This window comes from Mixophyes fleayi, chromosome 4 (assembly GCF_038048845.1).
Source record: "Mixophyes fleayi isolate aMixFle1 chromosome 4, aMixFle1.hap1, whole genome shotgun sequence".
NCBI lineage: Eukaryota > Metazoa > Chordata > Amphibia > Anura > Limnodynastidae > Mixophyes > Mixophyes fleayi.
The window spans coordinates 35,634,259-35,647,765 of NC_134405.1; the positions used below are offsets into that span (position 1 = coordinate 35,634,259).

General features: G+C 38.5%; 1 protein-coding gene across 1 annotated transcript in view; it reads left to right on the top strand.

The window, feature by feature from the left end:
- LOC142151187 (DENN domain-containing protein 1B-like) overlaps positions 1–13,074 on the top strand; it is a 57,614-nt gene extending 44,540 nt beyond the window's left edge. Inside the window, exons 21-22 of the mRNA XM_075206554.1 lie at positions 2,381–2,579; positions 11,695–13,074. Of these exons, the coding sequence (XP_075062655.1) occupies positions 2,381–2,579; positions 11,695–12,633 (1,138 nt within the window). The 3' untranslated portion in view covers positions 12,634–13,074. The remainder of the gene's footprint in view (positions 1–2,380; positions 2,580–11,694) is intronic.
- Positions 13,075–13,507: the final 433 nt, after the last annotated feature.

Below are 13,507 nucleotides of genomic sequence, written 5' to 3' on the forward strand. Positions count from 1 at the left end.
TCCTGAGTGTCTTATTACCCCTGTAACATCTTATTACAGTAACCCAGCTCCTGAGTGTCTTATTACCTCTGTAACATCTTATTACAGTAACCCAGCTCCTGAGTGTCTTATTACCCCTGTAACATCTTATTACAGTAACCTAGCTCCTAAGTGTCTTATTACCCCTGTAACATCTTATTACAGTAACCCAGCTCCTGAGTGTCTTATTACCCCTGTAACATCTTATTACAGTAACCCAGCTCCTGAGTGTCTTATTACCCCTGTAACATCTTATTACAGTAACCCAGCTCCTGGGTGTCTTATTACCTATGTAACATCTTATTACAGTAACCCAGCTCCTGAGTGTCTTATTACCCCTGTAACATCTTATTACAGTAACCCAGCTCCTGAGTGTCTTATTACCCCTGTAACATCTTATTACAGTAACCCAGCTCCTGAGTGTCTTATTACCCTGTAATATCTTATTACAGTAACCCAGCTCCTGAGTGTCTTATTACCCCTGTAACATCTTATTACAGTAACCCAGCTCCTGAGTGTCTTATTACCCCTGTAACATCTTATTACAGTAACCCAGCTCCTGAGTGTCTTATTACCCCTGTAACATCTTATTACAGTAACCCAGCTCCTGAGTGTCTTATTACCCCTGTAACATCTTATTACAGTAACCCAGCTCCTGAGTGTCTTATTACCCCTGTAACATCTTATTACAGTAACCCAGCTCCTGAGTGTCTTATTACCCCTGTAACATCTTATTACAGTAACCCAGCTCCTGAGTGTCTTATTACCCCTGTAACATCTTATTACAGTAACCCAGCTCCTGGGTGTCTTATTACCCCTGTAACATCATATTACAGTAACCCAGCTCCTGAGTGTCTTATTACCTCTGTAACATCTTATTACAGTAACCCAGCTCCTGAGTGTCTTATTACCCTGTAACATCTTATTACAGTAACCCAGCTCCTGGGTGTCTTATTACCCCTGTAACATCTTATTACAGTAACCCAGCTCCTGAGTGTCTTATTACCCCTGTAACATCTTATTACAGTAACCCAGCTCCTGAGTGTCTTATTACCTCTGTAACATCTTATTACAGTAACCCAGCTCCTGAGTGTCTTATTACCCCTGTAACATCTTATTACAGTAACCCAGCTCCTGAGTGTCTTATTACCCCTGTAACATCTTATTACAGTAACCCAGCTCCTGAGTGTCTTATTACCCCCTGAAACATCTTATTACAGTAACCCAGCTCCTGAGTGTCTTATTACCCCTGTAACATCTTATTACAGTAACCCAGCTCCTGAGTGTCTTATTACCCCTGTAACATCTTATTACAGTAACCCAGCTCCTGAGTGTCTTATTACCCCTGTAACATCTTATTACAGTAACCCAGCTCCTGAGTGTCTTATTACCCCTGTAACATCTTATTACAGTAACCCAGCTCCTGAGTGTCTTATTACCCCTGTAACATCTTATTACAGTAACCCAGCTCCTGGGTGTCTTATTACCCCTGTAACATCATATTACAGTAACCCAGCTCCTGAGTGTCTTATTACCTCTGTAACATCTTATTACAGTAACCCAGCTCCTGAGTGTCTTATTACCCCTGTAACATCTTATTACAGTAACCCAGCTCCTGGGTGTCTTTTTACCTCTGTAACATCTTATTACAGTAACCCAGCTCCTGAGTGTCTTATTACCCCTGTAACATCTTATTACAGTAACCCAGCTCCTGAGTGTCTTATTACCCCTGTAACATCTTATTACAGTAACCCCGCTCCTGAGTGTCTTATTACCTCTGTAACATCTTATTACAGTAACCCAGCTCCTGGGTGTCTTATTACCCCTGTAACATCTTATTACAGTAACCCAGCTCCTGAGTGTCTTATTACCCCTGTAACATCTTATTACAGTAACCCCGCTCCTGAGTGTCTTATTACCCCTGTAACATCTTATTACAGTAACCCAGCTCCTGAGTGTCTTATTACCCCTGTAACATCTTATTACAGTAACCCAGCTCCTGAGTGTCTTATTACCCCTGTAACATCTTATTACAGTAACCCAGCTCCCGAGTGTCTTATTACCCCCTGTAACATCTTATTACAGTAACCCAGCTCCTGAGTGTCTTATTACCCCTGTAACATCTTATTACAGTAACCTAGCTCCTGAGTGTCTTATTACCCCTGTAACATCTTATTACAGTAACCCAGCTCCTGGGTGTCTTATTACCCCCTGTAACATCTTATTACAGTAACCCAGCTCCTGGGTGTCTTATTACCCCTGTAACATCTTATTACAGTAACCCAGCTCCTGAGTGTCTTATTACCCCTTATTATAGTAAAATAGTTTGTGAATATCTTGTTAACCAACTATCTTTTCTCAGATATGTTGAAGAAACATATGAGGTGGATGATTCTGGGGATAGTGAACAAACAGAGTTTCCCCTTCTAGAAGATGGTATGGATCTGCTAAATGAAATTTTCGAAACCCTAAACACAAGAGCACCTGGAGACAACTGTGCATTATATGGGGCACACAGCCTAGACTGCTTCAGTCTGGAGGACAGTCAATACTTCACACAGGTGAGTGACTGTTGGGGAAAGCAAAGCCGCACACCTGACAGGTAGAGTGGAATGCAGGTAAGAGAGTTATAAAGAAGAAGGTTCATCAACCTGCGGCACGTGTATCCCCAGGATGCCCTCAGACAGATGTGCGGGTAATAGAACCTGTTAGATAAAACTCAAACCAACAGTTTAATGTATTGATAATAAAATTTCTACAATACAAATTGAAATTGATGGAGCAGAGGATAGCCAGAACTTCATATATGATAAAGTGTGGTGAGGGTGGATGTAGGGACTTATTATTATTATCATCACTGTTGTTGTAGATTTGTATGGCTCCGCAGTGCCGTACAGTAGGGAAAACAGTACATTCATATAACAGTGATGTACAAGGTAGACAAAACAAACGCAGACATGAAAACAAAGGTTATGAATGACCCTGCTCATTAGAGAGCTTACATTCTAAGTGGAAGAGAGTACAGTTGAAAGAAGAGAAGTGGCTGAGAGTGGAGAGTGGGACACTTGTGTGAATAGAGTTATCGGGGATAAGGTCACCTCTTAAAAAAAAAAAAAGAAAGATGGGTTTTCAAAGCGCGTCTAAAGGTTTGAAGGCTGTGGGAAAGTCTGATTGAGCGTCGTAGGGAATTCCATAAGTGGGGAGCAGCACGGGAGAAGTCTTGTAGGCAGGAGTGAGAGGTGGTTATCAGAGATGAGACACAGCAAAAGTCAGAGTTAGATTAGGGCAGCACGGTGGCTTAGTGGTAGCACTTCTGCCTCACAGCACTGGGGTCATGAGTTCAATTCCCGACCATGGCCTTATCTGTGTGGAGTTTGTATGTTCTCCCTGTGTTTGCGTGGGTTTCCTCCGGGTGCTCCGGTTTCCTCCCACACTCCAAAAAACATACTAGTAGGTTAATTGGCTGCTATCAAAATTGACCCTAGTCTCTACCTGTCTGTCTCCCTCTGTGTCTGTCTGTATGAGTCTGTCTGTGAGTGTGTGTCTATATTAGGGAATTTAGACTGTAAGCTCCAATGGGGCAGGGACAGATGTGAATGAGTTCTCTGTACAGCGCTGCGGAATCAGTGGCGCTATATAAATAAATGGTGATGATGATGATGATGATCTAAGAAGGCGGGAGGGAGAGTATTTTGATATGAGATATGAGATGTATGCAGGGGTAGTATTGTTGATGGCTTTGTATGTAAGGGTGATTAATCTGAATTTGATTCTGAAGGACACAGGGAACCAGTGTAGGGATTTGCAAAGTGGTGCAGAAGATGTGGAGCGGTGAGAGAGGGAGATCAGCCTTGCAGCAGCATTTAGGATGGATTGAAGTGTGGATATATGGGTGTCAGGAATACCAGATAGCAGGAGGTTGCAATAGTCAAGACAAGAGATGATGAGAGAATGGATAAGAGTTTTGGTAGCATGTTGAGTAAGAAAAAAAGCATATTCTAGCAATGTTTTTAAGGTGGAGTTGACAAGACTGGGAGAGAGTCTGGATATGAGGAATAAAGCAGAGGGTGGAGTCAAATACAACACCAAGGCAGCAGGCTTGGGAGACTGAAGAAATTGTGGTGTTATTGACAGTGAGGAAGATTTAAGGGCAGGTGGTGAGTCTGGCAGGAGGGAAGATAATTAGCACTGTTTTGGACATGTTGAGCTTTAGGTAGCGTTGTGACATACATGTGGAGATAGCAGAAAGACAGTTGGTTACACAAGATAGTACAGAAGGAGAGAGGTCAGCGGAAGAGATATAGATGTGGGTGTTATCAGCGTAGAGGTGGTATTGGAGGCTGAATGAACAAATTAGTGCCCCAAGAAAAGAGCGTATAATGAAAAAAGTAAAGGGCCAAGAACAGACCCTTATGGTACCCCAACAGATAGTGGGAATGGAGGGGAGGATTTGCCAGAGGTAGAAACACTAAAGGAACCGATATTGAAGTGAACCAGAAAGCAACTGTGTCACAAAGGCCAATGGAGTGAAGGGTGTGTAGGAGAAGAGGGCGATCAATAGTGTCAAAAGCAACAGAGAGGTCCAGGAGAATGAGTATGGAGAAATGACCCTTAGACTTTGCAGTAAGTAGATCATTGATCACTTTTGTGAGAACAGTTTTAGTGGAATGTTGGGGGCGGAAGCCTGATTGCAGAGAGTCGAGAATGGAATGAGAGGGGAGAAAGTGGAACAGGCGTTTGTACACTAATCGCTCAAGAAGTTTGGAGGCAAAGGGGAGGAGAGAAATAGGGTGGTAGTTGGAGAGAGAGGCTGGATCGAGAATTGGTGAGATGAGCGCATGTTTAAAGGAGGATGGAAATGTGCCAGTGGAGGGAGACAAGTTGAAGAGGTGAGACAGAGTTGGGCATCCAGTGGAGGAGAGGGAGCAGAGAAGTTGGGAGGGAAAGGGTCAAGGAGACAGGTTGTAGGGCGAGATGAAGAGAGGAGTGCAGAGACTTATAGGAGACAACATAATTCTGAATAAAGTTAAGTAGCAATGAAATGGAGTCTGATGTAAAACTGTGGTATGCACACAGGCAAATAAACAAAATGTAATTTTTTTCCTGCAGAGCTCTTCATTCATTCAACACTAACATTTATAAACTGGGGTTTTGGATATACTTGATCGCTAAATGGATTTTTTTTTATACATCCAATAAAGATGGTGTCCGTGATATCTTAAATATGCCTCCATCCCTGGACATCTGCTATTAATGACAGGCTGGGCTCTATAATCACTGCACATCGCATTCAAACTTGATGACACGTTTCTGTAACAGATCCAGGCAAACAAATAATGCAAAAATTCATTGAAAAAACATTAACCCCCCCCCCAGCAGACTCACAAATGACTCTAAAATTGTGGCCTGTCACCAATCTGCAAATGCCACCACACTTGAGTATAATTGGTGTCTTGTTGTTATTCTGTAATCAAACATGCAATGAGAATACTCTACATGTAAAGTTCCAAAACAAAATAACAATTTTCAGGACAGTCCTATTTATGTTATCATAAATACTGTACATCTGTGTTCCTCCTTTGGTGTGTACATTCACTTGTTTAATGAATATGCACTTTTTCTCATATGGAAAATGATGCATTTTTTTTTTCTTCACATCTTTTGATTCCTATAGTATTTACTGTTGACTTGAGCCCACCTGAATACTGATTGTTGCAGGGAAGGTCTTGATCACTAAGAACTCTGAAAGAGTGATAGACAGCAAGACCGCAGTCCTGGTGTATTACAGTTTTTTATTTAAAAAAAATTAAAGTTGAGCATTATTGCACTTACAATAAAAACATTCTTAAAAGGAGATGCAGTAGGAATGTCGACAATGTACATGTCGACATTCAGAATGTCGACAGTTAAAAGGTTGTCAGTCGGAATGTCGACAAGTTCATTAGGTCGACAGAGTTATTAATATGTCGACATGTTTTAAAGTCAACAGTCACAATGTAGACATAAAGCATTAGATTTAAACAGACTATACCGCCAACAATGTAGTAAAAAATAAATAAATAACTATATACGTGAAGGAAAAAAAAACAAATGCGTGCCCCGCCCCCCAAACAGCTTAACCAACCAGAGCACTGCCATTCTATTCTACTACTAGTGCTTGTAGTCCCCCTGAGCCAACCTAGGCAGACAGCATTAGGGTTGGATAAGCTGTTTGGGAGGGTTGAGGCACACATTTTTCACTTTTTTTTTTTTCACATTTAGTTATATTTTTTTTTTTTACTGTATTGTCGGCGGTATCGCTGGTTTAATTTTAATGTTTTATGTCGACATTGTACCTGTCGACTTTACAACTTGTCAACATTCCCAATGTCAACATGCTTTTAACCGGTTGGGTATGAAATATCGATCTAATGAACATATCGACACTCTGAATGTCGACATTTTCATACCCAACTCCTTAAAAGCATATATAACAAATAACATAGAAATAGATGCTACAGGGCAGATTTAATTAGCTACAATGTTGTCCTAGGAACATCACGGCTGTGCATTTTTACCATTTCTACATCTCTATGGAACACGAGTAAAAGTGAATGGATATTTTACTAGAAAAAATTCAGTCCGCCCCTACAAGTCTTCCTACACACTTTAAGGTGGAAAAGGCTTTGAACAACTCCAATAGATTGCATAAGCAAAGGGAACGTGAAAACAAAACAGTCTGTAGTTCTGTAGCTCTTACCCAACGCGTTTTAACTGCTCCACTGTCTTTTTCAAGGATTACTGAGCCGCATAGTAAATCCTGCTTTTTATAGCAGTCAAATGTTCAATTAACTTTCAGGTGCGCTGCCAACCTTTCACATAAGCAAGGAAGTAACATTCCTGATACACCAACCATTATATAAAAACTCTTAAAGCCCTTTCAAAATTAACTTTGTCGGTTCGTACATAAAATAGCTTACAAATAACATAGATTTGTTTTGTTTTTTTATTAAGGTGTTATCTTACACCCATTGTGCATTATGCTTTGCTCATTATAAGAGTTGCTCTCTCTTACTTCCTTAGGTGTTTAAGAAAATAGTTCATTGTATTCTTCCTTTTGATTTGTTTCAGAATGAGGATTCTTCCTTTATAGTTTTTTATTCATCATAAATGTCCAATCTAAAAAGACAGTCAGCGAGAGTGCTAGTATAAAACAGATAAAGGCATAATGCTTTCATTAAATTAATTAGTCGGACATTGAAATAATAGCTTAGCACTTCTCTTCATTTCTGGTATTAATATAGATGCCAACTTAAGAACTTTATAGAGGGATGATTTGCATTAAATAAATGAGATGGTTTCCTAAATCAGTAATATAAATATAAACTATATAATCCAAAACGAATTTTCATTGCAGAGAGAATAGTGTACTTTAAAACATGTTATAAACGGGGATACCATATTTTAAAAGGAAAAACTATAGACTATATATTACTTTAATTCTATTATACTAAAGTATCAATTACATAGATAACTTGAATTGCAGAATCAATGATATAATAAAACTATTTTAAATATAAAAAGAGTTAAAGAATGAATGCTCTTATTTATGAATACAATCAATACCTCAACGTACCATACATATAACATACACATTAAGAGAGGAAATAAATATATTAAGTTCTAGATAGAGAACAGGTATATAGAATAAGGGATGCATTGGGGCATATTCAATTGACGGCGGGATCGCCGAAAATCCCGCGCTCCAAAAATATTACCGTTAATATGGTAATATCTTGCTGAATTACAGCTCCCTGAGCTGCGAGCTGAAATCCAGCGAGTAAATTACCGTATTAACAGTTTTCCCGCGCAGGATTACCGTAATAACGGTAATATTTTTGGAGCGTGGGATTTTCGGCAATCCCGCCGTCAAAATTGAATATGCCCCATATTGTGTTATGCAACCTAAACCAAGTTACCAAAGAAAATGATTATATATTATGGATTATTGATAACAAGTGATAAAAAAAAAAAAACAATTCAAAGGCAGTATTAAGACCTTCTGGATGAAAGGTTTTTAATTTGTACACCCAACGCATTTTTGTTTTTGCTAAAGATGCATTCATATCTTTACTTCTCTAATTCCCTAATACCTGGTCTATAGCACAAAAGCTTTATAGAACTTGGTTAACATCGATGGACTTCTTTAAAATGTTTTGACAATGAGTGGTTTTCAAAACCCCTTTTTATATTCCTTAAATGTGCTTAGTTTTAAGGGGCGTGAGGTGTGACCGGTATACTTTTCCCCATACAGGCATTTGAGAAGATGCACTTTATCTCAAAAACCTGATTAGTAGTGGATATTGTAAAGCTTGTTCTTTTTCCCCCCCCCTGTATTATCTTCACATGTTCTGAAACCTATACATGATCCACACCTTTAAAAACCTTCAAAATTGATTTGACCTGTCATTATATCTCTACTAGTGAAGGCACTCTTTTTCAATTTAGATTATGAGTCCTTTTATATATGATCTGTAAGATGGTCACATAAAACTGGATTTTTTTTTCAATATTCTCCAATGTTTATTACATATTTACTCTATATATTTACTGTTATATTGAGTAATCAATACTCCTTGACCCTGTGTCTGTCTATCTTTAAGTCTATACAGGGTTTCTCTGCTTATCATATTTACATTATCAAGAGGCTTATTAACTGCTTCAGGTTGATATCCATTTTTCAGGAACTGTTTGCACATATCATTGGCTTGATCTTTATACATTTTGTCATTACTACAATTCCTTTTTAGTCCTTTATATTGACGACCCAAAATACTTTTAAACCACCGATGGTGATGGCCACTGCTTGCTTTAATATATGAATTACTATCAGTAGGTTTTATGAAGTTGTTTGTTTTAATTTTTTCCCATCCTCTATATTGTAAGAGATTCATACTCATTCTACAAATGGAGTAGGTCAAATTAATGTTTAATGGGTTCATATTTAGTTTCTCACAGAACACCTCTCATCTCCCCTCTATATCAACAGGATATCATCAATATACTTGTTCCAGAGCAATAGGTTGTCCCCAACGCACGGTCACCACAAATATACATATCTTCCCAGTGACATAAAAATGTTTGCATAGCTAGGGGCAGACCTAGTGCCCATTGCTGTCCCAGTCTGCTGCATAAAATGTCTCCAAAATGAAAAAAAATATTTTTTAAAATGAACTTAATACCATCCTTCAAATATCCTTTAAGTCTTCATTATATAATTCTTGATTCAAAAAAATTTCTCCACTACTTCTACTGTATACCTGCTTCATGTTCAATTGATTGTATACAGTGATCTCAAATCAGCTGTGACTAAGAAGAAACTGTTACTATAAATGGAAGAATGCAATGAACTATTTCCTAAACACCTAAGGAAGGAAGAGAGAAAACTCTTCTATATAAAATAAGCGCTATTTGTAACTTCGCTTTTACTATTCACTCATAATCAGCAAAGCATAATGCAGGATGAGTGTAAGGTAACACCTTAATAATAATCATAAAAAAATATATTGTTCCTCCCAAGTAAACAAATGATTTATATGGACATCATTCAAACTTTTACTAGTAGCAATTTATCACGCTAATAGTCTATTGTAAAAATCTGATTGCAATCTATTTTATGTAAGAACTGACAAAGTTAATTTTTAAGTAAATTAAAGGGCTTTCTAAATATAAGAAATGCTTTAGATAGACATTAGAATGGGGATCAGGTTTGCTGGAGAAACTGACTATAGACTGTATAATAGTGCGATCTATGCAGAGCGGATAGAAAGATAAAGGTGTTAAGAGTTCTACATAATGGTTTGTGTATCAGGTGTGAATTCCTTGATTTGAAAGGTTAGCAGCACACCTAAAAGTTAATTGCATGTTTCACTGCATTAAAAAACAAGATTTACTACGCAACTTAACAATCCTGGAAAAACCAATGAATCTGGGTTTGTGCCAGTGGTTCCCAAATTGTGGCGCTCTCACAGGGGCGCCAGTGCTGGTGGTAAGCAAGACGCGGGACTACTTGGTAATTATTTTGGCTTAGGAATGCCTTGAAAAAATTATAGAGACCATAAGGGTGCCTCGAACGGAGAAAGTTTGTGATCCACTGGGTTATGCAACTTATTTAAGTTGTTCAAAGCATTTTACACCGTAACGCAGGTAGGTAGACATTTTCTAGATCAGGAAAAGTGCATATTTCTCATCAGTTAGGTGAGTACACACAAGCTGTAACTTGGATCTACAGCAGGGGTCAGGGAACTTTTTTACCTTTTACCCCAAAATATATTTAGATACAACAACGTTACCCCCTTAATTTTAAAGGAAGGAAATCATATATTATTAATTATTGGAATTCAAAATTTTATTGAATCTATTCAAACTTTCTTTGAAAGCTTCAAGTTCAAAACTTCAGGTTTTGGAGAAATGATGTTGCTTCATTTTTGATACGAGAGCATCAATATTGGGGCATTTTGATGTCAGACCAATTTGGATACAGTTTTCAGTGTCCAATCGATTTCTCTGCTTTGTTCTTATGTTCGTTAGAGTGGAAAATCCTTCTTTGCAAAAGTAGGTTGTGGCAAAAGGCAACAACTTTTTGACTGCCTCCTCATGTGCAATTTTGAATGCCTTTGTAGCTGTTGACATCCAAAAATATGACAGATCTGCTTTGTTTTCAAATGCAATACGTGCTTCATTATTGCGTCGAAGCTCAAGAAGTGCCTCTGCCAACCCTTGGGGCTCTTCTGGTACAACAGCAACTTCACATTTAAAGGGGTCTGCAATCCATCTGACAGCATGTGAATCGGCAGCATTACCCCCAGGAATTTCATTTTTATCCCATTTGGGGTAATTTACCCCTGTTCCCTGACCACTGCTCTACAGTCTGGACAATAACAGAAATGGGACAGTCCCGAAAAATTTTATTGTCTATTGTATTTTCATTGCATGTTTGATTATAGAATAGCTCCAGGACACCAATCAGATTATATCCAGTTTACATTCAGAAGATTTTGGATGTACTCATCAAGGTGTCTCTCAGTTAATATAAACAAAATCCTAACCGGTTTCTTCCCCTGTAACTACATTGCATGCTATAAAAGTAGTATATCTGGTGACAAATTAAAGGTTGAGGTAAAATAATAGTTAGTGTGAAAGTAATCTTTGACAGAATCTTGAAGCGTTTTCGCCCTAGCATTATTTCTTTATATACTGCACTTAAAATAAAATAAAAAATTATTCAAATTGTTCTACCAAAATAAAGACCTGTCACGAAAGCAATTCCCACGCTACTTAACACCTTTTTATTGCCTTAAATATAGTGACTGAATTTAAAAAAAAAAAAAGTGTTAGTGGGGAGAATTTTATTCCAAAACTCCACACAAGCTGCTTTAGCTATGGCTATGAGTGTCCGTTGCAGACTAAGGGGTATATTTACTAAACTGGGTTTGAAAAAGTGGAGATGTTGCCTATAGCAACCAATCAGATTCTAGCTTTTATTTATAGCATTCTACAAAATGACAGCTAGAATATGATTGGTTGCTATAGGCAAAATCTCCACTTTTTCAAACCCAGTTTACTAAATATACCCCTAAGTATTTACATGTGTTATTGATGTATATAATGAGGGACTTCCATCTCTCTCTTCTCCAGTTCCACTCTATAAACTCCCCTAGTGATGAGGATCTCAGCCTCAGTTTGAGTCAGCCTAGAGATTCAAATCTATGGTACCTGCAGGAAGTGGATGAAGGATCTTTGGACCTGCAGGAAACCTCAGAGGAACCAGCTGAGGACTTTTCACACAACTCAGAGACCACTGAAGTCACATCATTGGAGATAAAGTCACCCATTCAAGAAGCCACTTCTGAGAGAGTAGAAGACACTTCTATATTACCATCAGAAATAACACCTCAGACTCCTGAAGTCTCCACCCCAGAGATCACCATATCATCATCTCCAGAGGTTGAATCATCCACCCATAACGTGACTTTGCAGGATCCGAACGTCACAACTGAGCTAAAAGCAGTTTCACCAGCCCCCGAGCCTGAAACTCTTCAACCATTTAACGCAGAGGCTGAAAAGCAGGAAAATGTTATAACTGTAGTGCCAAATGTGACTGGTGAGGATACAGGGTCCAAGAATACCTTGGAGAGCACTCCCCTCATGGTGTCCGGACCCTGTGTGCGAGCAGCTATTTCTCATTTTCAGGCAGGACCATTTGACCCCAGACTGGTTTGGACTGGGACTAAGAGAGAGTCAACACAAGCCCAGAGAGTAGCACATATCTATCGTTCTTTTAACACCCAAAGGCCCATCTCCGAGACCTATCATAGCCCAAAACCCAGCACTCAGACACATTCTGTCCGTCCAACTTTCCTTAGGACACAGAGCACACCAAAGTTAGACTTACCCAGCAGCCCCACATCTGCCATTCCAAAACTCATCGCCTCATTGCAGGATACAACATCTACAACACACAACATAACCAGAGATGACGCTGGCCAGAGCAAGGTCCATCCTCCACAATCAAATGACCTGAGCCCATCCTCTCTGGTCAAGGTCTCGGAACTAAAGAAGAAATTTGAAGCATAAGTAATCCTGGGACTCCAGACTGTATATATCTGATAATATAGATTACATACCGTACCAAAGACAGAGACCTACCCTGTTAACTATGGTCACCCCTGTGGTAAGATCATATTAATATTTGCATTAAAAGAAGAATTAAACGACAGAAAGTTAAAGTTTAATAGGTGAAGCCTAGAGATAAGCATCTCTCCATGTGACATTTCATCAAGGTATTGTTGGAAAGCAAAAGTGTGATTGAGTACAGTAATTCCAACATCCTCCAACACTAACAGTATGTAGTCAATGGCTAATAATTGATGATCTGGATAAAAAAAAACAACCCTCAAATGTATACTTTGCCCCTTTTGATATTGAATGTAACTTGATTGTGATACAGGACAGCTTTGAAAATATGCTAATAAATAAACATTTTTTTTTGTATTTTTTACAGTTAATACTTTAAAATGTGCTGGGACATCATTGTTTATGCCAGAGTTTGAATCCATTAATCTATACAGAGTTGTGTCATTATTTAAAAGTCTGGAATCTAATGAGGCAGAGATGAAGCTTGGAAATCATGTACAGCGATCCTTCTCGCCTTCCTCCTTCACAATCAATTAAAAGATTTTACAGGCATTAAAATTCAATCAATAATTAGTTGGACAGATCATATATATTATTTAGCTTAGTAAGACACAGGGATGTTCCAATATTGGAATTCCCAAAGCTGCAATGCCATTCACTAGCCCTTTGGTAATATATTTAAATGTCATCCATAAGCTTCAATTGAACAATGTCCCCAGTGCCCTACAGTAAGTTAGATGTTTGACTTTACCCAGCATTACCTATTGAACAAAGCATCTCTCAGAAAATCGAAGCAAAACAATTTCCACAAAAT